This window comes from Heloderma suspectum, chromosome 1 (assembly GCF_057233095.1).
Source record: "Heloderma suspectum isolate Gila_16-S chromosome 1, 16-S_ref, whole genome shotgun sequence".
NCBI lineage: Eukaryota > Metazoa > Chordata > Lepidosauria > Squamata > Helodermatidae > Heloderma > Heloderma suspectum.
In genome coordinates this window covers 119,421,086-119,447,653 of record NC_139458.1, presented here as the reverse complement: position 1 = coordinate 119,447,653, position 26,568 = coordinate 119,421,086, and the positions used below count along the sequence as shown (strand labels likewise).

General features: G+C 44.2%; 1 protein-coding gene and 1 non-coding gene across 2 annotated transcripts; one reads left to right on the top strand and one right to left on the bottom strand.

Moving 5' to 3' along the window:
* Nucleotides 1-1,168: 1,168 nt before the first annotated feature.
* Nucleotides 1,169-11,299, bottom strand: C1H11orf58 (chromosome 1 C11orf58 homolog). Its single transcript, XM_084855027.1, has 5 exons — nt 11,112-11,299; nt 9,800-9,883; nt 8,128-8,188; nt 7,258-7,367; nt 1,169-5,508 (listed from the first exon to the last, which is right to left on the bottom strand). The coding sequence occupies exons 1-5, from the start codon at nt 11,175-11,177 to the stop codon at nt 5,296-5,298; spliced, it is 534 nt and encodes a 177-aa protein (XP_084711153.1). The 5' UTR covers nt 11,178-11,299; the 3' UTR covers nt 1,169-5,295.
* A 13,500-nt stretch (nt 11,300-24,799) lies between these two features.
* Nucleotides 24,800-24,871, top strand: TRNAA-GGC (transfer RNA alanine (anticodon GGC)). The gene has a single exon. It is a non-coding gene; the product is annotated as a tRNA-Ala (tRNA).
* Nucleotides 24,872-26,568: the final 1,697 nt, after the last annotated feature.

Sequence of the window (26,568 nt, the reverse complement as noted above, 5' to 3'; positions counted from 1 at the left end):
CACTTTCTACACACCATAAGTAATTCTATGTACCTCTATATTTTTCTTATTATCTATGATAAAGAGACCCAAACGTTGTAACCTTTCCTCATAGGGGAGTTGCCCTTTTCTGCACCTTTTCCAGCTCTGCAGTATCTTTTTTGAGATGTGGTAACCAGGACTGTATGCAGTCCAAACAAGTTTATTTCTTACTTGGGAACTAGGCAGTAAGCCACAGTCATATTCCAGCTCTAAAGAGGACATGTTGCTAAAAGGGCATACATTCACTGTGCAGTTCATCCATCAAGAAGTGTACCCCCTGACCTTGCATTCAAAGAGATTTATTGAAACTGGAGTGTTAAAATAACGTAGCAAAGGACTTCAGCAGTGACTTGCGCTTACAGCTGTTTTAGGGTAATATCATAGACACAAGAGAGGGAAAATGTTAGCCAAGGGGAGTGACCGTTGGAAGAGGCTACAGTTACTTAAGCTGGAGTAGGAGGGCAGAGAGAAGCCAAAGAAGGAAATCTGTGAGTAACTCCTCCCAGCATCACAATAGGCTGAAAGAAGCATTTCAGCCCATGGAGACATGTTTGCCATTTCCAACATCGCACACTTCCAATGAAGCAGACAACTAGCTCAGGGCACTGGAATAGGAAGTTCTAAGGCTAACACTCCTTTCAACCACATCTCCATCCCATGTCTTTCTCCCTCTCACCCACCATCTGCATCCTTTTAACTCCTACTCCAGTTGGCATTAGTACTTTATGGAGCTAGTCTTAAATATGGTGAACATATTTAAAACCTTGTTTGCTCAAATTAGTACATATTTAATAGCACACATTGGGTTGTATCCAATTGTGTTCTGCCAGCGGAAGGGAACCACTGGCAGAATGGATTTTCCTTTCTGGGTTGGGGGACCTCTGGAGCAGATTTGGGGTTCACACAGGGCACCATGGGGGAAGGAGGAGATGGCAAAGTCCCACTGCACAAGCAGACATCTGCTCACACAATGGTTAGATCCATTACAACTAATACGAATCGAGTGTTTGGACTCAAGCCATGCAGCTCAGGGTGTATTTTTCAGCAGGTCACTATCTTTCGTTATTCTCAGTATCCTCACAGGCTTGTGAGAATAAAGTAGGATAATGAGGCCCTCGGAAGCAGGGTAAGATATAACAAGATGAATATCTTAGCTATACATTTATTTAAGATAATTTCTATTACTACTTCTATGAAAAAAAGGCCAAAGCAGTTTACAAGATTAAAAATATGATAAAATACCATAAAACAATAACATCTCATTAAACAGAGAAAGAACAAGGAAGAGCTCCCAAGTTAGATTGTTCTGGGTGAGGCAGGGAAGGAAACTGGACATAGATGAGACCACAGTTCCGCCAAAAGATCACAGATCATGTGATTCCTGCCTTCCTGGGCAGAGAAAGGGGCATAAACCATACTTTGGTGCCTCCTTCACACCACCCACAGAATCTCATTAAAATAGCCACGAGTAGGTGGTAATGCTAGCCGTCAGGAAATGCCTAGGCGCCCAAATGTGTCCTAAATTGTTCACAGAAACGCTCCACACTAGGGCCCCCACTGATCTTAATGAAGAGCGTATTCCACATGGTGGACGCCATAGTGGAGAAGGCCCTCCTCTGCACCATAGTCAAACGAACATAAATAGGCTCAGTACAGTGAACAAGACCTCCACCTGGGAACGCTGAGGCCTGGGCAGCCTATAGGGGAGCAGGTGCCCTCTCAGCTAACCTGGTCCTGAGCTGTTAAGGGCCTTATAAACCTTGAACATGGTTCAGTAGCGAATTGGCAGCCAGCGTAGCGCTATATCTATAGATTACAACACAAGCCTTGCTAGAACTATGAATCTAAACAGGTGGGTGGTAAAAGATGAATAGCCTTCATTCACACAGTCTTAACTAGATTTACCAGGCAATCCTATGCATGTTTATTCAGATATAAGCCTCAATGACACTTAGGTAAATGTGTTTAAGGTTGCTGTCCTAGTTATCCTACTACAGTCTTCCACAACCTGGCACCCTGCAGACGTTTTAGACGTCAACTCCCATCAGCACTAGCCAGTATGGCCAATGGCCGGGAATGCTGAGAGTTGCAGTCAAAAACAGCTGGAAGGCACCAGGCTGGGGAAGCCTGCCCTACTGTAATCCAACAGCTGTAGCTGACACAGGAACCTAGGAAGGAGCAGAAAGATTGTGTTTAGTAAACTCAACACTTCTTGCAGATGGGTAGGGGAGAGAAGAGGTCAGGCTAAAGGTCAGGGTAAAACTTTAAAATGTTTCAATACCAATATAAATAAAAAATATTCAAAACAAAATTCAGAGGGGCTTATGATTTGTCAAGTTGCTTTGCTAACAGTATCATAAAAATAATGGAGGGAGCAATCCTATGGCCCCCAGACAGTGTCTGGGGGGGCCATAGGATTGTTCGGTTCACTGACTCCGAGGTCGGGGACAGGACTGTGACCTTGGAGCCAGTAAACCGCACTCCCCGCCCCCTCGTAGCCGGCACAGAGAACCTCTTCTCACACGGAACCTCTGTGCTCGGTAGCCAGCGAAGCTACGTGCTCAGGAAACGGAGCGTGGAGATGGGGAAAAGGGGGCGGGGAGGGGACCGGGGAAGCTGCCTCACACAGCTTCCAATGCTTGCCCAGCCTCCTCCCCTCCCATTCGGAAGCACTGTGGCTAGACAGGCAAAATCGCCCTTCTAGCCAGACTGCAGGGGGGCCGGAGCACAGAGGTAGAGATCGCCTCCACCTCCAGCCCCCTGCATTGGGTACTCGGCAGCCTCCAACTTCAGAGGCTGCTGACTATCAACACAGGATTGTGCTTTAAGTTTTCTCATGACAATTTGACCTGTTTCACTATTTGATTTTGACATATTTTCTTACTATTTGCTCTGAATACATTTTTGTATAGATTTGATCTTGAAAACATTTTAGGCCTGCTTTTTATCATTTTTATTCATTGTGTTGCACATAGATTTCCATTTGTTCTACTGCACTGACATCCTCCTTCCCATAGCAGCCCCTCCCGCTCCCCGAAAATGCTATAGAGAACCAGGAGACCATGCTGGATACGGGGAGCGGGGAGCAGGACATCCCCATAAATCAGGCAGAGGGACCTTCCACAAGCAGAGCCCTCACCGATGGCAAATCCTGGATCCAACCCACTGTTTGTGGTTAGGGATAGTTCTACTTTGTTAGGTGGAAGCCTTTCTTTGCCTGTTATTTGGTCTGTGATTATTTGAAGCCTTAAGTATGCATACAGTTAGTTGCAATATTTTCAGGGTGTAGCCCTTCAAAAGGCAGTTCACATCATAAAAATATAAAATACAATTTCAAACCAAAGTCACAGCACTGTCAAACAGCACCACCAATAATATTTTTAAAACACAGGCTAGGTAAAGGTAAATAAAGCAGTAACACCACCCCCACCCCCTTAAGCATTCCAGATAGCTCAATACTAGACCTGCAGCAATTAAAAGAATTTTTTAAAAAGCAAGAAAAAGCAGCCCAAAATAAATACATTTGCTTTAAAATGTGAAGATAAGAAGCCATATACACCTCAGTGGATGGTGAGGTCCACAACCTTGGGGCCACTACCAAGAAGGTCCTGTTGTTCATGTCTGACAACTGAATCGACCCTACATACAAGCCCAGCCTCTGAGGAAGATGTTAATGCAGGTTTGGGTCTCAGAGGTTCTTTATTCAGTTTGTACATAGGATAGCACCTGGAACAGGGAATAAACTGGATAAGTAGTACTAATCTGAAGGTAAAGAAAATAAGTGCCCTTATTTTAGCCAAGTACACATCCTTTCACTGCAGAGGTTTTGCAGAATGCCCCTGATTTAACCCTTGACACAGGGGAATTGGGTATGAAAACCAAATAGCCCTTTAGTTCCAGCACGACACCAATTACGTTTTCTGCAGAGCATTGGAAGGGCATGGCTAACCTGTGCTGGGAAGAACCAGCCAACAATGTGAAATGTTAGTTGTAGGCCCTAGCTCAAACTGTTATACAAAGAAAGATCACCACCATGGAGGTAACAGATGAAAATGGGTTAGAATACTGAGGGAAAATTCCTCCACACCATGTAACAAAACTAAAGTGATATATAAAGACATATACAGCACACTTTGTTATGTATTAATTCAAACACAGAATTTGGATAAATCCTGCTAAAGTAAATTTATTACATGTTTAAACCACCCAATAACCGAATGTTCCTTAAACGTAACTGCTAGATTGTACTTAATGAATTTAGAGAAACCTGGGGCAACTTGTACTACAATATTGAAGTTTTTCTTCTCAAGCAACTTTAGGTACCTACTCTTCTTTCATCTCACTCTCTGTTAAAGCTCATGAATACAACCTATTCCGTTTAGGGTTTCCGCTGATGAAGCACCCCAGATCTATTACTGAATGGACAGACACAACACAAGTCACTCACAAATGCCTGCTTAAGAGGTTACTCCCTACACCAGCCCAGTGAAAGGTTTTTGTCAATTCCTTATCTGGACCTTATTTTGAGGATGGGCTGCCTGTGTCTACCACCTGTCATCTGTCTGTCTCCACACACTCACAACCCTTTATTTATCGCATTTATACCCCACCTTTTTTCCTCTTGCAAGGAACCCAAGGCGGCTTACGTTATCCTCCTCCTCTCCATTTTATCCTTACAACAACAACCCTAGTGAGCTTCCATAGCCAAGTGGGGGCTAGAACCCGGATCTCCTGGCTCCCAGTCCAACACTCACACCACTACACCATCCCTTTAACAAAAGTGCATCACAGCAAGTTGTAATGCAGGACATATACTAACATGCTGTCCCTTTCTGGACATGAGCAAGACAAAGGAGCTCCAGTTCTCACTTTTTAATAATTACATCGTTCAAAACCCAAACACAATGCTGCTCTAAAAAAATAAACCACACATAAAGTCATTAAGTATCATTTCAATAAATCATTTTAACAAGCTTAAGAAAGGTTCAACAGCCGTAATGAAATAGAAGGGAGACAGAAGAATAATGTAGAAGTGGGTTGAGAACTAAGTTCACCCCCTGCCCAATTTTATTGTCATACTTTACAAAACAGAATGGATACAGTCATGCTGATAAAAACAGCTTCATGGCATTGGGAATGCAAACACTATTCTTTCTCTAAAGGGCCTTATTAAAACCCTATTAAAATAATAGAAAGGTCTGTGCTAGAAGCAGTCCAATACTTTGCACTGTAACCATAAGGCTTACTTTGCTTAAAGGCGGATTGGATTTGCAGTTATGTACCACTGGATTTAACAAACATCATTTTGTAGTTGCTTTTTGCATCTTTCTTGGCTTGAGGATCTTCGGCATTGCTGTGCTTTTCGGTAGCTTGTAGCTCTTCAGCAGCCTCTTCTTGCTCAGAGTCAGAGTCACTTTCAGAGTCCTCTGAGCTATCCGGCTCCAGGGAGTCTCTTGTATCCTCTTGTTCTTCTTGATCTTCATCCAACTAAAATAAAGATTCGGATTAGGTGGGGGTGGGCGGCAGCTTCCCTCCATTTTTTTAAAGTAGGTCTCCTTCTGACAAATTGTTGTTTTGCTCCAATATCAGTAAATTACACTGATACAGTAAGAGCGCAATCTTATGCATTTTTAGACTGAAAAAGTCCTACTAGCTGAGGAATGCTGGGGGTTGCAGGCCTTTTTTCTGTCTAAAAATGCATAGGAGCGCAATCTTAAGAGCGCAATCTTATGCATTTTGTAAGAGCGCAATCTTATGCATTTTTAGACTGAAAAAGTCCTACTAGCTGAGGAATGCTGGGGGTTGCAGGCCTTTTTTCTGTCTAAAAATGCATAGGAGCGCAATCTTATGCATTTTAAGAGTGCAATCTTAAGAGCGCAATCTTATGCATTTTGTAAGAGCGCAATCTTATGCATTTTTAGACTGAAAAAGTCCTACTAGCTGAGGAATGCTGGGGGTTGCAGGCCTTTTTTCTGTCTAAAAATGCATAGGATTGTGCCCTAAGTGTACAAAACCCATGTAAAATCATCTTAATAGCTTTTGCCTCAAAAATACTAAATAATCACGGAGCAAATACCTCAAAGTATTTTACAGAGTAATATTGTACTCAATGGGGTTGTTGGCATGCCCTAGTCCCCAGGTTATATTAGTACCCCTTTGAGAAACCAAGGCGTGCTGATGATATCAAACAATGGAAGTCTACTCCACGTGACATCCTTTTTAAAACAAGGCAGAACAGGTTTTAAGGAAATATTGGGAATAATGGATTAATTACTTACCTGTAAGGTTAAAATTAAAATGGTTAACCACATTGCAATGGGTAATCATACCATCTTCCTTAACAAAATAAGCAATATCATTACTCATATTTCCAAAACATACCACCTATAATACCAGACAAGAGCATAAATAATACCAGGCATCTGCAAAAGTACTCAAGACCATAAAGAAATATATAAATAGCTCCAAGATTCTCCATTACTAGTAGGGCAACTATCAGCTGTGGAAGAAAGGGCATCCTAAGCAGTTTGATTAGTCGATCAGGTTCCATGATAAAGTTGGTATCACCCCACAAGAAGAGCTCCACAGCTATGGAAAGAGACGTAGCATTCAGGCATTGCTGTGACATCACAAACCAAACCCAAAGAAAGGTACAATATCCAAGTGTGAAATATATCTGCCTTTGAAAACAACTGCCCTTTTCTTTACAAGTAAAGCTGTGCCCAAAGTCTTTTACCACACCGCAGTTAAAATTTGGCACAGCCCCGAGGGCCAAGTAAAACTGTTTTGTGAGCCTGATTTGGTCCACAGGCTTTCAGCTGGTTATCCCTGCTCTCTGCTATATATTATTGTGAATCCAAGACAGAAACAACAGAGCTCTGTGGAGTCTGGTTCTAAATTCTAAATGCCCCGCTGATACTGAATATGTTGGAAAGTTTAGCCCACTGGATGTCCAGAAACTGTCGCCATTCTCTGGAGGGACTTTCCAAGCTGCAGGTAAAGCAGCCTGCTATGGTTGCAGCAACACAGACACCTGCAGATACACACTGACATGGTTTAGGTAGGCAGTGGTAGGAGGAATGGACAGGCTGATGCATGTGCCATATAACAGCTTGGCATGCTTAAAACACTACCCACTAGACAAAACAGTCCCACGGTTTTGTCATCTGCATAAACTGCTTGACCCCTGGAGAAATACAACTTTCTGGGTTACCATCTCAACTTAGACAATCTTACCTCACTGAAACCGAGTCCACAATGCCGCCGGTTTCTTCCCGACATGGTACTGTCCATACTTTGCTGAAACTGAGTCTCTAGCTCATCATTCATTTTCTTGTCTTCTTCCCCTATATGTTCATACACACTGATTACCATCCAAATTAACAAACATCTAATTACAACACAAAAGTAGGAGCATAAGGCCTTTTGGAGTTAGAACACTTCACGTGAATTATCACCTCTTGCTAGTATTTAATTATGGGTATTATTAAAAGCATGGAATAGGGTGACTTGAAAGGCCTTGCCTAAGTTGCCCTAGAGAAAACTTTGCTCCCAAGAATTAATAAGATCTCAAGTGAGCCATATATGAACACAACTCAAGAATGTATCCATCCCACCATGAAGCTTATTTGATGGCAAGACTAAAACATCATCCAGAAGCAGAAGCTTCAGACATTCATTGGTACAAAAATATCTGGACATGGCATATCAGGATACAATAAGCCAGAGGCTACATATGTCTTGGGCCATTGCATTACGTGAGTTGTGGTTCTGTTCTCAGTGTGCCACAGAGCTTGCACGGTTTACTGGCCAGAGAAATGGCTTTGAGTATGAGAAATCCCTGCTTTATGGACCTTACTGGGTGGCCATGAGAAAGTCACTATTCAGTGACAAAGCTGGGACTCTCCAGAAATCAGCTATACTTCAAAAAGAAGGAGGCTAAGGGCACAATCCTATGCATGTTTAGACAGAAGAAAGTCCTAAAACTTTTGGCATTTTGGCTATGCTGGCTGGGGAACGCTGGGAATTGTAGGACTTTCTTCTGTCTAAACATGCACAGGATTGTGCCCTAAATTTCCTTCCAGTCAATACTTATGTTAGACTGACCTGTTCTAAAATGAGAAGTTGATCTGTGGTCTCCAATAACAAGGCGGCCAGTATGTTCTTTCTGGAAGAAAATAGAAGCTATTATTCCAGTACGGTAGCTGTGTTAAGTCTGCTGCAATAAAGAGTCCAATGGCACCTTAAAAACTAACACATTTATTGTGGCATAAACTTTCATGGGCTAGAGCTCACTTTGTCCAAGGCATGATGCATAAGTACCATAAAGTTATTATGATGCTTATAAATATCAAACAACTCTCAGGAAGAGTTACCAGAACAACTGGCCAACACCATCTTGCCATATCACGGAAGTTAGCTTTAGATTTGTTTACTACTGATATTCTTGCACCCAACTTTCCTATGATGAACCAGAGGCTAAAGTCATTGTGGAAAAAGTCATGAGCAAAGAACAAATTAAGGCAGCTGCCCACCTTCTTCACTGCTTTATCACAAAAGCAAATATGTAACATAGACCCAGTTTCATGCTATATCAGAAATATGCCAAGGATACACAGAATGTAAGGTCCTTCTTAACAACATTAGTTTCAATGCTACCTTCTATTGATCCCCTGTAGAAAATTACTCTTACCCCCATTTCAGGTTTCTGATATGACACTTACTCATGCAGAGAACTGAAGAAAAGCTGTAAGTGCCTACCTTTACAGAGTGGTAAACTAGGTATTCGTATTGTCTCGGGCATCTTATTTGAAACTCTGCATGCTGTAACAATAACTAGCTGCTGCATTTGGATTTATTACTGTTCAGCATTCAGAGGATTAGTTTACGATCATATTATCTCCAACATTGGTTTGCTTTTGATAGAGTAAATTCACATATTAGTTTTATTCCTTAGAAGACAACTTGCTTGCTCAAACACAAAGTGAAACAGCACTACTACCAACACATGGGTGTGCCACAGGTGAATTGTTGTTGTTTTTCCTGCCATAGATATGCATGCCTCACAAGGACATCAAGACTAGTGGAAACCCTAGTATTTACATGGTATGGCAGTCCATGACCCAGAAAGATCATGTGCATGTGGCTACAAGGAACAGCAAAAAAGAAAAGAAAAAAAGAGTTCAATATTAGACTTTTAGAAAGACATATATTTGCAAGACTCTGTGGTCATACACGACTATACAAATCATGTAAGAGCAAAATACCAAACGGGTAACTCTGTTAATTGCTTTAATACAACACTTTAAAGACTAAATATATTCTAGCATAAGCCTTTGGGAGCCAGAGCCTACTTCATCAGGTACCCTGACCAACAAAAACTTATGACAGAATATATTGGTCAGTCTTGAAGGTGTCACAAGACTGTTGCTGTTAATGAGAGATATACCCATCTTATGCAACTGAACACAGTAATTTAGATGTTTAGATAGAAAAAAGTCCTACAGCTCCCAGCATATGCATAGGGTTGCACCCCTAAGTTCTTTTTAAAGGAAAGAAAGGTTATGAACAGCCTTCATCGTTTTTTTTTAATATGTCATACATTCATTTTTTAAAAAACTTTACTGGCTTTAACAAGCATTTCATAAAAGAACGGACACCACACCTTGTATTCTCAAAAACAGTGACATAAAGCATGATCAGTGTTTTTGTTTTTTGTTTTACTATAAGTGTCCTCTGTAAGGCCACTTAACTGTTTGGATGAATGACAAAGCCTCACCTTTCCAGCACCCATCAGTCTCAAGAACTTTTGCTTTCTTTCTTCATTACCCAAATCTGCTGCCTCCCAGCTGCTAGACCCAAGCTGCAACAGAGAAGCCAGTACTTGGTCACATTAAAAGGAAATATCAACCAATTGCATGAATGCACTGGAGATGAAATTATCACATATTCTGTGACACATTATACAGCTTTCACTATAATGGCACAGCTCTTGTAATAATGTAATAAGCTCCATATGGGTGCATCAGGTTTGCCTGGCTACTTTACAAGAACTCCAGTTGAGAAGTGTGTCACGGATTTTAAACAGAATACTCAAATTCAGGTTCATACACAGTGAACAGACATTAGCCAGCTTGTTAACATGCCTAATTAAGTAGCCTGCATCATATGAAAATACATGCAGATAATCCAGAGGTATGTGTACACTAACATCATTCCCCCAGATCACTAGACATCAGTCTAGATTTCAACCCCGTTCCCCCATATAATTAGCCATTAAATAATGGGGGGCAGGCCTCTTTACTCTAGTGCACATACATGTGACACACACACACTGAATACACACACTGCTTCTTTTCCATCTCTTCCAGGTAAGTTTGCTAAATGCGTTGCAGCTTTCCTATAGTACGCACCACAGCGCGACTAAATTTCTATTCAAGAACATTATTTATGCTTCTTGTGATTTTTAAAGGGTCGTTCTACTAACAGGCCCTGCTTCAGAATCCTGCGCAGCAAACCAATACAAACAACACGTAGAAGAAAAAGAAGGTGGTGAGGCTGCAGGTAAGCAAACTGTCACATGAGAACAGGGGCTCCAGATATAGGGGTCCCTTGTTTCACGGAGGATCCCTTATTCCACTGAGGATATGTCAGAAGCCTTGGATCTGAGAGCCAGTGTGGCGCAGTGGCGTTAGTGTTGGACTGGGCTCTACGAGGTCCAGGTTGTAGCCCCCTCTCAGCCATGGAGCTCACTGGGTGCCTTTGGGCCAGTCTCTGACCCTCAGCCCAACCTCCCCCACAGGGTTGCTGTGAGGATGAAATGGAGGGGAGGAGGAGGATGTAAGCCGCCCTGGGCTCCTTGAACGGGGGGGGGGGTATAAATCCAACAGTTAGCCTCATGCTGCTACCAAGGGCTCCCTCACAACTCTCCTCAGGACTACAGGCGGATTAAGAGCGAGATCTACAGAAAGAGCCCCGCGTAAAGCCCCTCCAATGCGAGGCGGAGCAGAGGGAACAGGACGAAGGGGCAGAAGCTCCCCTCCGTCCCCGCCTCCCTCCCTGACCCCGCTCAGATCCCAGCCCCTATTCACATCGGGGGAGGCCGGTCGCTTCACGCCGTGGCCGTGCTCGGGTTGGGACTCCCGGGCGGCGCTCATCTTGCCGCCGTCCGGATCACAGCCGGTCTAAGGGCCGCTTCCCAGCCCTGCTCAGAGCGGCGGCGGCGGCGGCGGCGGCGGCGGCTTCTTCCTCCTCCTCCTCCTCCTCCTCCTCCTCTTCCCCCAGCGAGGCGACACACGGCGCAAACGCGCGCGAGAGAGGACGGTGGCTCTTGGGAGTTGTAGTTTTTCTCCCGGTGACCTGTGGCAAAAGCACCATCTATGGAAACTCTCGGAAAAAGAGAAACTCCGGCTCCCACAAGCACCTGCGGCATGGCACCGGGGCTTGTTTTTTCTTCCGCCTTCCGCCTCTCTTCCCCACTTGCGATTGGCTGTAAGGGAGATGGGCGGAGACAGAAAACAATTGGCTCGGTGGTTGGTCGCCGAATCGAAGCTCCGGTCGGGGTTTCCCCCGGCTGGACCTCGGCGCCTTTCTCCTGGCGCCCAGACAGTGCGGGCTGGTGGCTCCCATGTCAGTGGGGCTGTGCAGCCCCTCTGGGCTTCAGTTAGAACCAGCCAGGAGGAGCTATCCAAGGTGCTGAACGCGATCCCCGCTGACCCCAGACCCACCCCGGGCTCAAACCCTTACTGTGCGTGGAAGCAACGAGGAGCATTCTCTAGCAGTCACCGGCATTCTCTGCTGGCACAGGGCGCTTCTGTTTGTGGAAAACCATTTTCGTGGAGTCAGCTTAGACTGTGTGCGGGACTTACTTTTGAGAGCCAGAGCGTTAAGGCTAGGACGGAGGAGATCCGAGTGCAAATCCTTGCGCAGCCCTGAAGCTCACCGGGTGACCTTGGGCGAGTTACCACCTCTTTCAGGCTAACCTACCTCTCAAGGTTGTAGTGAGAATAAAATGGGGAGGGGCACCGTGGACACCATCCTGAGCTCCTTACAAGAAGTGGGGGATGTAAACGTAACAAAACAAGAAAGCTTTTATCCTGCGATGGAGATTGCGCCTTCACGGAAGTCTGCGGGCTCTTTACATGACGCTGTGATCGTTCAAGGCGTCTCCTGCACTAAATGACCTTTGTTCTGTTTTTAAATAGATCTCAGATAATGGGCTATCAAATTACCCTGTTGTGTTCCGCTTCAGTTTCCTCCGTGAAAAGAGGAAAAGCGGCAAGAGGAGCGAGATCATTCAGCACATCACTAGTAATATTCCACTCCAGAACCAACCTTGGGGCAAAAGTTTAGTCTGATATTGCTCTCTGGACAGGCAGATAAGCCAACTGGCATGTTTAGATTTGGCAAGTTACTCGTCTAAATGCAGCTGTATGATATCTAATTTGGTAAATAATAATCCTGCATGATAACTAATTTTTTAAAAAAGAAACAGCCCACCTAGGAAAATATACTCACCAGTCAATAACTCTATATAATGCAATGAGGAGAGACATGGAGACACTACTGCTTCCAGATAGAATTCTTGTAACAGTATTACACATGTACAGTGCAAGCCAATGCACAATTGTCTACTCAGAAATACATCTCATTGAGTTCAGTGGGACTTACTTCCAGGAAAGAGGGTACAGGACTGCACCTTTATTCAGGTTCAGGTATTTGCACTGTTATCACTTATTGCAGATTGAGGGCATATGCACCGAGAACAGTGCCCCCATGTCCATCTTTCTCTAGTTTAGGGGCCTTAATACTATCAGTTTACCTCACTCTTCTCACAGAATTTTGTAGTTATTATGAAGTAATAAGATCAATTCCTTAAATCACAGTAAAAGAGCATTTTAACTCAAAATGCAATAGACTTACAATTTCTCAGCATTTGTTTGCACACTTCAAGCTCTGTAGGCCTTGGAGCATCACCGAGCTGGAGCCCAAAGCCAAAATGAGTTGGGTGTTGCCTCACAGAGCAGCTTATTCCAGAACAAAATGCCCTCGAGTTGCGGCAGCACAAGGAGCTGCACAGACATCCTACCCAAGCTGGGCTGAAGGGTAAAACGCCGAAAGACAGCTGATTCCTGTGATTCCATCCACATCTTACACAGCAGTTGTGTTTGCTGTTGATGGAGCAAGATCTTGATGGTGTACATGCAGCAAAGAATGCTAACATCTAAGCACTCACATGCAGAGTATGAATTGCCCTTGACTATGAATCAGACTAGACATGACCTTTGTAAACTGCCCAGAGAGCTACAGCTATGGGGCAGTATAGAAATGTAACATCATGATGATGATGATGGAGATCTGTGAACAGGATCTTCTGTGGGAGTGTGGGGGTATTTTAAATATTAACATCAATTGGGAAGGTGGGCGTATTTGGCTTAGGACTGAAATGCTGGAGGAAGGGGTTAAGGCTTCCCTCCACTCCTGCATTCTTTTCCTGATCTGAACTCCCTCAAAGCTGCTATTTGCTCCAACACATTGGTGCCCTTATATGTTTTCCCTAGAACAGGGGTGCATAACCTGTGGCCCCGCAAGGCCTTGTGCAGCCCCCCATGTGTGCCCTGACCCCCTGCCTCTGCTGAATCCCCCCTGCTGATTTCATACAGATCGCTCTTTCCCAGCTGCTGCTAGCAGCAAGGAAAGAGCTATTTGCATCTCCATTCCCTCCCCCAGAAATCCTCATACAGAATGGTCTTTCCTCTCTGAGGGAGGGGGGAGGGAAGGGTCTCCACCCTCTCCCAGCGAGGACAGAGTTTCAGTGGTGTGCGTGTGTGCACACATGCAGTCTCCAACCTCTGAGCCAGCGTCACATGTGGCCCTTGGGGCCGAAAAGGTTGTGCACCCCTGCCCTAGAATGTTGCCAGTCCCGGGATTAAGCACAGGGCCTCTCCACCCAGGGAGAGCCCGTCACACGGAGCCGTTGCTCCCCTCTAGTGCAACTGATCCACGCAGCAAAGCTGCTTGAGTGTGTAGTCAGCACTGTGGCTGAGCACAGGCCCTTCCGATCCCCGAGTGCAAAGAGATCGACTTGTCTGTGGCTTCAGTCTAGGGAAGCTCACTTGTGAACAAGCTGCCCTAAAGTGGAGCCAACATTTGCTTCCAGTTTTCTGCATCTAAGGGTGGAATCCTATGCAAGTTTAGATGGAAAAAAGCCCTACAACTCCCAGCATGACTCAGCCAGCTATGCTGGCTGGGGAATGCTGGGAGTTGTAGGCCTTTACTTTGTCTAAACATGCATAGGATTGCACCCTAATAAGGTTAAGATCTTCAAAATGTTTCTGTGATTTGTTTGATTAGAAGCTGTTCTTTTACTGGGATTTGCAGTTGAGTGAAAGGCCACTGTACATAGATGCACAAATGCACTCATTTCATCATCATCATCATCATGATTACTACTACTACTACTATTATTATTATTATTATTATTACTATTACTATTATTATTCAGTGTTCAAATTCTTGGCTGGAGTAACAGGATAGATTGAAAGCCATTTCAAGATTTTATCCTATATTCTCTTAAAGAAAAACAGTACTGGCCATAAATATTTTCATGCTTGAGGAGAAAAACAAAAGCATTGCTTCCTCCTTTGGTCTGGAGTTAGCTGATTGATTACAATACACGTATACCCTTTTCAGCCATAATGGTTCTGAAAGTGGTTCACAGTATTCATAGGCAGACAGTAGTTCCCTCACAGTTTTAGGCACACACGAATAGTGAAGCCACTGCTTCACATGGCTTCATGGTGAGCAGTTTCATCATGGTAGCAGTAGCAGAGGAATTGGAGACTGCCACTCCATTTGATTGCAGATCTTTAAAAGTATATATTTTAAAGATTCTCCCCACCGCAACTCCATTTAAATGACTAGGATGTGAATGGAGTGTGAATGGAATGTGAGTGTGAGTGTGCCACAAGGGGATCGCAGTAGTCCTGGTTTGAGTCTTTAAGGGCACAATCCTATGTGGTTCACCCTGGGTATTTGTAAGCCTCCAAACTTGGAGGATTATGAGTATCCTATGTGTCGCGTCTCCCACTCTGCATTTAACCTAGACGGGTGTTTTCTCCATCCTGCAGAGGCTTCAGGGAGAGGGAGAGGAGGGGGCTGGGGCTGCCACCCTGGTCTTCTCCCCACCCTGCCCCTGGGAACACCTCCTTTTCCCATCTTCTTGCTCCGTTTTCTGAGCATGGAAAGGTAGCCGTCATGGTTCTCTCTGCGCGGCTACAAGGGGGCATGGAAGGGGAGTGCAATTTCCTGGCTCTGAGGTTCAAGCCCTGTTTCTGACCTTGGAGCCAGGAAACTGAGCAATCGTATGTCCCCCAGATACTGTCTAGGGGGCATAGGATTGCTCTCTAAATGGCCTAGGACAGGGGTGCAGTACCAGCCCTCCTGGGTTTAAAAATGCCTCTTCTAAGGCTTAGTTACGGGCAGGAAGAGCTTTAAGCTAAAATATGCAGGTATTTTTCATGGTTTAGCTCCACCCCTTTTGGTCTGACAACTTCTCCAAAATTGAATTTGGCCCTCGGGTTGAAAGAAGTTCTGCACCCCTGGTCCAGGCCAAGGTTTAGGACCAGGTTACCATAAGGAAGTGGTGAGGAAACGATGGCCCTCCAGATGTTCTTGGACTCCCACAGCTCTCAAATACTCTTCCATCAGGCCCCCTCTTTGAGTCTTTTTATACAGAAAATGAAGACATTTTATTTGTGGCATTTTTATTGTGTACTTTTAGATCTTTCTGCTGCCTGATTGTGATTTTACTATGTTAGTGTATTATCTGTTTTTTATGAACTGCTATGATTATTGTTTCTGATCTATGCTGAGTATGGTAGTAAAAGAGGAGGACAGAAATCAATTATTATGATCATTAACAGTAAGTGATCCTACTCTAGAGTAAATGAGAATGACAATCTGAACATTCCAGCCTGTTATTCCATTTTTATATTAGATAAGGCAAAAGGAGAGTTCACCATAAGAAGCCCCTATCTGAGGAATACTTCCTTGGCTGTTAACATTTAAAAGCATTTTCAAGGCCCAAGAACTATAAATGATAGAAATATTCCCATTCGATAATGGCTTTTATATTTTTGAAGCCATTATAAAAGCCCTTCTTTAAAATGTTCACCTTTTTTTTTACAAAATAGTTCTGAACGCATCAGTGCTCAAAACTACTTTCATATGTCTTGATTTCTTCTTCTTGAGTACTACTTTCTTGCGCACTACTTTCACACTTTGTGATTTTGTGCTAGTGAAACAGCTTTTTATTAACAGAGGAAGAAAAAAAGGATTGTTGCTTTAGTTTTCATTGGATACTGGCAGTAATAAAAAGGTCAGGAGTAGATGTATCTCGCAGCCTAGAGGAACCAGTTTCTTTCTCCTTACGATGACATACACCAGCATTTCCCAACCTGGCACCCTCCAGATGTTGTGGACTACAACTCCCAACATTCCTGGCCATTGGCCAGGCAGGTTGGGGCTGATGAGAGTTGAAGTCCAAACATCTGGAGGGCACCAGATTGGAAAAGGCTGACATACAGGCCTGTTCATCACTTGATGCAAGTGTGAATGAACCAACACAGATTAAACATAGCAGGGAGAATGTTAATATAATCCGATGTCACAATACTTGCCAAAGAAGTCAGTTCATACATCCAGCTGCCAGTCGTCAAGGCTTTGTACACAGCCTCTGTTCATTACTTGATGACTACAACATTAAGTGATGGCTTGGATGGGTGAATTGGTCCCAGAGAACTTTCATATCACCTCCTACACTGTTTTTCAGTGGAATCAGTTCACACAGGCTCATTAAAAAATGCCCATCAATCCAGTGCAGATAAAACAAATGATGCACTTGCATGTGTGAGCTGGCCCAAAGAGCTGAGTAGCTAAGTGATGTGTATGCATTTGTGAACCAGCCTATCTTTGATTTCATTTATTCATTATGATGGGCTGGATTCAGAGACCTAGTTCACACATAATGGCAGCAAATAATGGGTTAATTAACCCAAGATTTGCCGCAGCAGGTGCTGGTTGCATTCCATGGCCATTTTGAATATTCAATCCCCTATTAGGCCAATCGAGGGGATTGCTACATGATATCTGAACCCAGACACCTGGTTTTCATGAAATGGACAAGTTCACACGTCATGCTAAGCCACCCTGAGGATAAGCCACCATAGGTTGTTTGGCTTGCTAACCCAACAGACAATGGGGTGCTTTGTGGCTTTCTGTGGCTTCTTTCCCCTCTCAGTCCCCCTCAGTCCTCTCGCTGGCTCCTGGCATGTATCCCTGGAGCCTTTGCAGCAGAACTCCTCATTTCCTTGGTCCCTATGTCAGCACCCTTTCTGCAATTGGTCTGCTGGAACCCCCCCTCCCCTGCATCAGATCGCCAAATGGAATTAATTTTCTGAGCCCTTATGAATGCAGTAACCTGTCCAGAAATGCCCCCCCCCCCGGTCTTGCCCAAGACACCTGTCTGCTATTTAGCCCAGCATACAGATACCCCGTTCTTGTTAACGCCCTTGTCAATTTCATCCTCCACTTTTGTGTTTGCCTGGCTAGTGAACAACTTTTTTTTTAAAAAAAGGCTGCTTCACTTACTACCAATTACACCCGCCTCAAAAGCGCCGTTTCTTGCAGCGGCCAGGCTCCTTCAGCTCCCACCATTATGTGCTTGTTGCTTTTGTGCTTGTTGCTTCCTTCCACTCGTCTCCGTTGTGTACATATGGGTTAGAGAGCAGTGATGGGATTGGTAAAGATACACAACTTTCAAGGCAGAGCAGCGAGTGACAGGAATGGGTAAATATATGCACATTTCACAGCAGAACAGTAAAGCAGAGGGGGAAATTACGCAAATTCATAGCTGTGGACTTTTGAATATGTGCATTTGTGCAAGACCAAAAAAAAAGTTGCAGATGCGTTCAGGACACTCTCTGGTGTCCTTTGTTCTTGATTTTTAGGAGCACGGGGTGGAGGGCACTGAAACAATAATAAAAACATTTTAAAATAAAACAATTAAAACATCTTCATCATTAAATGTCTTAGACATCTTTCTCAAAAAAAGGCTCAAGGAAACTTAGAGAAAATTAAAACACACAACATTTAGAACAGCTCAAAAATTACTTGCATCATGCTATACAACCATCTCATAAAACAACTAAGAGAGCAATTCTGTGCTCCCCAGACAGCACCTGGGGAACACAGAATTGGTCAGTTTCTGGCTCTAAGCTCAGAGACAGGGTTCTGTGCCTCCTCCCTCGCCCCCTCGCAGCCAGCATGGAGAGAACCATGCCGGCTGCTTCTACAACCTCGCAAATGCGAGTTCATAGGGCATGAAAGGGAGCACTCCCAAGGGCGGGGAGGGGAGGAGACTGGGCATGTGGAGACATGAGGTTTCCCCAACTGTTCTCAGCCTCCTTCCCTTCCCCTTCCTGAAGCCTCCACTAGACGGGCAAAATCACCCATCTAGCTAAAATGCAGAGCGGGAGGCACCACATGCCTGAAATCACCACACACATGATTTTTCAAAATCTTTTCAAAATAAAATAAAAAAGAGGATCGGTGCCCTGGGCCCCATCTATATGGCACCACTTTGACCCCCACCCACCCCGTTGCAACTGTACAGCAATGCGGTTTCAAGTCAGCATGCCCTGCAATACACTGGCGATGTACTGCATGCTTCCCTTACAGACTCACCGTGCCCCCCTTTCCCTCCCCATTTTACTGAAATGTGCAGCTGTGCAGTCCCATGAGCGTGGGGGTGCAACACTTCAGTGGCTGTTTTGTATCTGAGGGGCTCTGCTGTGTCTTTCCGTCCCTTTTTAGGTAAAAAGTGGGTGTTTTGTGCTCCTTCATTTCTGTACCATCAGTTTGTTAGTTCCCCAGCCCGAGACTCTCGCGATGGTTTGCACTTACAAGAGAGAGCTACGTGCCTAGCCATCACTCCGAAATGGTGGCCAGAGCGATGTTGGTCCTTCCCCAAGGCGCCCTGCTCCTAGCCCATGGGTACTGAGTCCAAAAGCAACCATTGTGCAGATACGAAGCTGCAAATCTGTGCAAAAGTGTGATTAAATAGATGAAAACATCCCTCTATGCCTCTGTAACTGCACAGCTGTGAAACGATGGGGGGAGTAAAGGGGTTACAGAGTGATGCAGGCACTATGCATGCCTACAACACGCCCACTGCAAAATGCAAAGTTGGTTCAGGGAAGGGACAGATGGCCTGCAACCGCAGGGAAACCCACAGCAAACGAAAAACATCGCAGTAAAATGACTCCTTGGAACTCCGCATTTTCCAGGCGAAAACTGCTAATGGCTGCGAAGTTGCGACTGCGTCATCTATCACGAGGGACCTTGACTCGCACCTGCCCTGGAGTAAAAGCCCAGTGTAGCTGGGGCTCAAGTGGGCACCAAGAGATGTGTCTGTGAGCACATTGGTGCCTATGGGCACCATGTTGGAGACCCCAGCCCTAAAGGCTGAGATACTGCAATTAAAGCTGGTGGACGTATTCAGGCCACAATTCAATACAAATCCAAATACCAGCTCGACCTCTACATCCATTTTCAAGGAGACCTGGAATGTCGCAAAATAATTGTAATGCTGTTACATTACAATTTTATTTGTTTCAGTCAAATGTCTACAGACCACCATTTGGGCATAAGGGAGGCCTCTCAATCACTCTGCTTTACCCACACAGCTGCTTTTGTTCCAAAGTGCTGAGCAGTGCCTAAAGTTCAGCCCATCCTTTGCATAAAGGCGACTAACCTTGGGCACATCTTGTGGCAGCCCTTCCTGAGATCTCCAGTCCAGCAGCTGCAAACAGGTTACTTGGCAAAATCGTTTCCATGGCTTTGGGAATGGCAATTCTACGTGCAGCGTCAGGGTACTTTAACTTGTTGAATCACTACATCTGAAGCATAACCATTTGACATGGAATTGGACACAGAATAGCATCACTTAAGAATGTGAAGGTGCGGGGAGAATCTACATAAGGAAGGGAAGGGCCATCAGGCTACAAATGATAATAGCTTTCTATTAGCTACACGTCACACTGCGTCTCTTCTGTCTCAGCCACATCCCTGGCTCTTGGCCCTACTATAAACCAAGGGCATTTTTGAATTTCTTACCATCTTTTGCATTCCTTGATAGTCTGTCCTACGTATTACTGCACTTTAGTGTAAAACAACTCATTCTCAGCACACTGTTTTGCTAGAGCGGTTTTGTGATGTCAACATGCTTTTGACAAGGATAACAATCGATGGATGAAATATTTGGTGCCAAACGAGATGTGATGTGGGAAATCAGTGATTAGGGGGGGATCTCCATGGTGACAGGCTTAGTTTGCTCTCCGCTTTGCTGCGGTTTTTACTGGAGTTGGATCTGCTCCTTCTGGGGACACATGGGCCTTGAAAGCCCAGATTATCCCAAAGCTAGCCTGGGGCTCCCGGCAGGTCACAGGGCACTTCACCGCGAATTGTTTGGATGGCTACCGGGAGGAGTCTCATCATCACTTAGAGAGCCTGTTCCCTCCCTCCCACTCTCCCTTTGTTACTCCCTTTCTGCTTTCTCTGGCCAGTGTGTGTTAAAACCTGCTTCCCCAACCTATGCCCAATTCCCCCCAATTTTTTTATTTATTTCCCTCTAAAACTGCAGTACCACATTAGCAGCTACTCCTGAACAAATGTGCGATTTCGCTATAGCGCTATAGGAGGTATAGGTACTGCTGGACAAATGCACGATAGCGCTATAGTGAGATAGTGAAATCGTGTTATAGTGAGATAGTGGGGTAGTGGGATAGGAGATATAGATACTGCTGAACAAATGCACAATAGTGGTATAGTGAGATGGGGTATAGGTACTGCTTTTAAATGCACAACTGTGGATTCTGCAGTAACAACCTCTGGAACTGCAATCTTGCCCAGTAAAGTGCTATTTTGCTTTAATCCTTTACTTAAAAAAAAAAAAGTTAAAGGCTGTCCAGAGCACACCTATATTTGTGGGAATGGCCACCAGAGTTTAGTGGTTGGCAAGGTGAAGTAAATGCCATGAGGTAGCTCAGAACTCTGACGGCCCGCCGCGAAATGGTGGAAACATCAGGGAAACACAGGTGGGAAAAACATTGGGGAAACACCCCTTGACTAGGTAAGTGAGGTCACAGCCAGGGGAAAGACACACCCTTGGGCAGGGCTATCATGCCAGAGTAAATGCGGAGGGTTGGTGCACACCACAACAGAAGTACAGACAAGCTGAATTAAGGAAAACAATCTGACTGAAAGTAGTCTCAATAAATAAATAAATTTATTTGCAATAAATAAACATAAAAATAATTCAGATACAGAACAGAATATAAAACTATAAATCAAATGCAACATAAAATACAACAAGAGCAACCCTCAAATTAAAAGCACCGATTTTAAAATGGAGAGGCCCATGATAGAGAGCTTTGAAATCAGGGCTACATACCTTCATGGAAATAAGAGCAGTTGAACAGGTTATTGACTCAGGCTGCATGGATATAATTCTGGAAGTCTCAAGCCTCATAAACATTAGCAGCAAGGGGGGATCATGATAGAAGTTTATAATGTGAATTGATACTTCCTCACCTCCCCCACCTCCCGACCTCTTTTATATTATAAATCTAGAAGTTAGGGTCATCCGGTAAAATTGACTGGGTAATAAAATCAGGAAAGACACACACACAAAAACCTTTTTTCACAACACAAAATAATTTGTAGGAGTCATTACTACAAGATGAAGTGATGGCAAATGAAGATATTAGACATGGAGGTTGGGACTATCAGCCTTTCTTTTTTATGTCTATGGACATGGTGGTGCCTCTCACTATCAACAAGACCAGGGTATTACCCCATTTTGATTTGTAGCCATAAGCTAGCAGACCTGAGGGTAGCCTGTGCACATAGTGGCCGTGTTTGGGCGATTGTGGGAGTGAAAGAACCCATCGTGAGTTCTTCCCCTGGCCCCTGCACATGCCGTGTGTACAACCACAATTTGCATTAATACCTGCGATGCAGCATGGGTTGCTGTGTTGTCCTAACCTAGCATGGCAGGGGTGGCTTCTCACCCATCCCACAGCCCCTACTGCAAGCCATGGGTTGTGGTGTGGGTAAGAAGCCACCTCTGCTGCACTGCGCTGCGCTCCAGCTTCAGATGACATGGCAACCCGTGCTGCATCGCAGCTAATTATGCAAATTGTGGTCATGCATGCAGCACACACAGGGATCAGGGGAAGAACCCATGCTGGGTTCTTTCGCTCCCATGATTGTCCAAACCCGACCAGTATCTTTCCAAGTATCTGTGACCAACCAGGAAGTGAGGTCCTTACTCAGAAGCAAGATAATTCTAAGCACTCATGCTCTGTTTCTTTTCCTTTCTTCCTCTGAATCTATCCATTTTGCCCCTGTGACCCACCATTTATACCAGCACTTGAGCTTTTCCTTGGCATAAAGCTTCCCAAACCCCTGCCTCTCCATAGCACCTCCTCCCACACCGTTTGGCAAACGTTAACTCACCCCATCTCAGTCTTTCTCTAGCTCTGCATTAGGCCTATTAGAACTAGGATACTGATCCCTGTACTACTAGGTTTGTATGCTAATGAAGCCGTTTTTCTCTTTTGTAACATGTGCGCACATGTGTGTTAAAAATAAAGCCTGTAGCTTTGGACTTCCATGGTTTGAGCTCGTTTTCCAGGAGCTCTTCCCCACATGGTTGAAGTGCAGCACATATATCTGCTGAGCACATTCTGGAAAAGATCCCTCCATTCCTGCATTTGTCATTACACACGTAGACATGCAAGTTCACATATGTGTGTGAATGAGGACATATGTGTGTGAATGAGGACATGTGGCAATAGCAGAGAACTTCCCAGAAGCATCTGGTTAGCCTTTATGGGAAGCAGTGAGATGGATTAAACAGAACTTTGGAAAGATCCAGCAGGACTCTTCTTTTATTCTTATGAATGGGTCTATTGTATTTCTACTATACAGGAGCATCACTGAATAATAACCTAATGTGAAGCATATGGAAGATGTGTTATGAAAATGGGATCTCTGCAGTTGATCCAAAAGCCATCCCAAGCAGTACGTTTCTTGTAAACTTTGCAAACTTTGGGATTTCAACGTCAGGGCAGAAGGACGTCAAGCTGGATGGTACGTATAGAGTGATCATTTCTCAGTGAGGTTTCCAGTGACCACCCTTTTCTAATGAAGCATGGCCCCGATTTGGCAAGAGGTGCCATTTTCTTGCAAGGAATTCATTTGCTGCATTTTCTCAGGGTTTTGAGTGAAGCATTTATTTGGCACCTGTGCTCTGTAACTGGCATTGCACAATGCCACTCTGGACAGATGGGGAGAGGTGCTGGCATGCCAGCAAGCCCAGTGTAGGCATCAAGGGGTCAGATTTCTCTCCAGGAATGTTGAAACATCAGCACATGTAGATCTTTGGTATCTGAGGCACACGTGTTCCTTGGCAACAGCAAGATTTCCTGCTGAACATCTTGGCACGGACCACAAGGAAATTCAGCGTGTTTTCAGGGCTTCCGTGGCTCTCCACACTATGGGAACACATATAATTTCTGCCATCATTGCCCTATGACTATAAACAGAAAAGGAACTGTATTTTGCAAATTAGACTTTCTTAAATAATAGATGAAGAACTGTTAAAATGCCATCATAGCTTTCACGGACTATGACTCTTTTATTAGTTAATGGTTGGTTTATTCTGGTCAGAGAGCACTAGAAAGTGTGGTTTGGCATTTAGTACCAACAGCAAATGTCACCATTTAAAACTTTGCTCCAGTTCTTTCTTCTGTTTTAATCCTTTTTTCACATTTTAATTCCTCTCTCCTCTTCAAGAAATGAGGAATTTTGTGTCTTGCCATACACACACACACAAGTGATAAAAACAAACAAGCTTGAGGGCATTTCTTTATTTTTGCTGAAGGCAATTCTGCATGGTTTATTTCCATTTATTTACTTTTTTTCCTCAGGAATTACAGTAAAGGTTTTCTATTTCATCCATTACAGCACCATGTTTTTCACATTTGAATAGCTGCATCAATATGAATCCTTTATAAGAACCTTAAAAAACAAACTTTGCCAAGTCCCAGAATACAGAAGCTAATTCAGAACCCCAGTACTCAGCTGCCTCATGAATAAGGGAGACTGTGTGGCTGATACTTTGAAGCTGGAGCTGTTAAACCATACAGAATATTTACCTCAATAAATCATTATAAGAAACTAAGGTACAATTATATCCAAAGAGAAATAAAATTCAAAACACTGATTTATGTGGTTCAGTTGCCTGTTCTCTTTTCCATCATGTTTTGAATTTTATGCATGTTTGTCATCTTTGGCTGTTTCCATGTGTCTTTAAACTAATGGGTCCTGCCTTTTTTAACATTGCTCATTAGGGCTGTTATTTCACTTTGACATCTAGGCATGCTTTGCACAGCGCACATGGTTTTGCATCTAAAGTTAACTGTACCTTAAGCTATAGACCAAATACATAAATAAACAAACAAACAAACAAACGGAAAATTGACTTAATTTATTTCAAGTTCTGTGAGGGCTTACTCAACTTCATTTTTGATTATTTAAGCTAAAATGCTGTCTTTGTTGAGTATTTTGTTTGGGAAACTAAAGTTTCCAAACCATGATAGTCTGGAACTACAGGGAACTACACTGTGTTCTGAAACAAAGGGGCTACATAGGCGGGGCTGTAGCTCAGTGGCAGGGCACCTGCTTGGCATGCAGAAGGGCCCAGGTTCGATCCCTGGCATCTCCAGGTAGAGCAGGGAAAACTCCTGCCTGAAACCCTGGAGAGCTGCTGCCAGTCAGTATTGACAACACTGGGCTAGATGGACCAAGGATCTGACTCAGTATAGGACAGCTTCTGTCAGAGTTCCCCTTATGACCTGGACCCCTGAGCAACTCCTTAAGGATCTCTTGCTTCCTTAAGAGTCCCACCTTCCTTCTTTTAAACTTCCCCTTCCCAGTAATATGGGGTTTAGGCTGTAGATGTGGGGTGATTGACACACCAGACACCTGGGCATTAACCACAACAGTTTAGTGGTATATTAAAGCAAGCAAATTACAGCTAAAGGTATTTACAGAATAGAGCCAAGTGATACAAAAGACATTAAGAGAAAATAAAAGTTGCAAAAACGCAAGTTCCTCTACCCTAACTGCACTTAGACTTCTCCAGGCTGCTTCGTCCTGCTCTCTCCTCAGGCTGTGGTCTCCCTCTTTCTGATCTCCCTCTCTCTGGCTGTCTTTCCCTTTATATCCCCTCCTTCCCCAAAACTGAAAGTACGGTTTCAAACCTGAAAAAATGAAACCTAACCCAGGAAAATGAAACTAACCAAGGAAATGAAACCACCCCTCTCTTGGATACCCCCTCTCAACAAAAACCCCCAGGCCTCTAGGCCTGCTTTTTTCTTCTCCTTGCCTCTCTAGGCCTCAAACCTTCACAGCTTCCTATGTTCATATGATGCTCCAATAGTCCCGTTGCAACCAGAACAACAAATATTATTGTTGTTATTGTTACTGCTACGACTAAAATTTACACCTTTCTTTCAATACCAGTCAGTTGGCATCTCTCCCCAGCATAGCTTATAGAAAAGTAAAAAATATAATATAAACAAAACAACTAAAACAGCAATAAAACTACACAGCAGTCCAAAAAAAAAAAAAATCCTCCAGTTTAAAAGAGTTAAGATGATTTAAAATGTAAAAGATTTAAAATCCTGGGAAAACAGAGAAGTCTTCACATAGCACAGAAAGGACAGCAAAGTGGGCACCAGGCAATCCTCTACACACAGGGCCACCACTTACACCCCTTGCCACACCCCTTACATTCAGGGGCAGGGACACCTGGAAAAGAAATTCAGATAGATTACAGTGCATTGATCAACTGATACAGGAAATACTTTCCAGCAGAAACCTGTGCCCTAAGCTGTGGAGGGCTATAAAGGAACATGCAAGTACAGGGAGCAAATGGAGTTGTTTCAAAATAGGTGCAATGTAATCGCACCTCCTCGGCCTCCAAGTCTCGAGCATGGATTTATTTATTTATTTATTTATTTATTATTAAATTTATTAATCGCCCATCTGGCTGGTCACCCAGCCACTCTGGGCGATGTACAACACACAATAAAAGCAGTTTAAAACAATAAAATTCTACAATAAAAACATTTTCTAAAATACCCTAACCCACCCCAAACGCCTGCCTGAACAACAGCGTTTTTAATGCACGACAGAAGCTCATTAAAGAGGGGGCATGACGGAGTTCCCTAGGGAGGGAGTTCCACAGAGTGGGGGCCACCACAGAAAAGGCCCTCTCCCTCGTCCCCACCAGTCTAGCTGTCCTGGCTGATGGGACAGAGAGAAGGCCATCCGAGGCTGATCTTGTTAAGCGGCCTGTCTGGTGCTGCTGGAGGCGCTCCTTAAGATAGGATGGGGGATGTCTGAGCACCCCCATAC

Excerpts from the sequence above, each read along its gene's own strand:
- C1H11orf58 (XM_084855027.1), bottom strand. The coding sequence starts at position 11,177 with ATGAGCGCCGCCCGGGAGTCCCAACCCGAGCACGGCCACGGCGTGAAG. Across the intron at positions 9,884-11,111 it reads AGCGACCGGCCTCCCCCGAT|CTTGGGTCTAGCAGCTGGGA; the intron begins GTGAATAGGGGC and ends TCTCTGTTGCAG. Across the intron at positions 5,509-7,257 it reads GTGGACTCGGTTTCAGTGAG|TTGGATGAAGATCAAGAAGA; the intron begins GTAAGATTGTCT and ends TCTTTATTTTAG.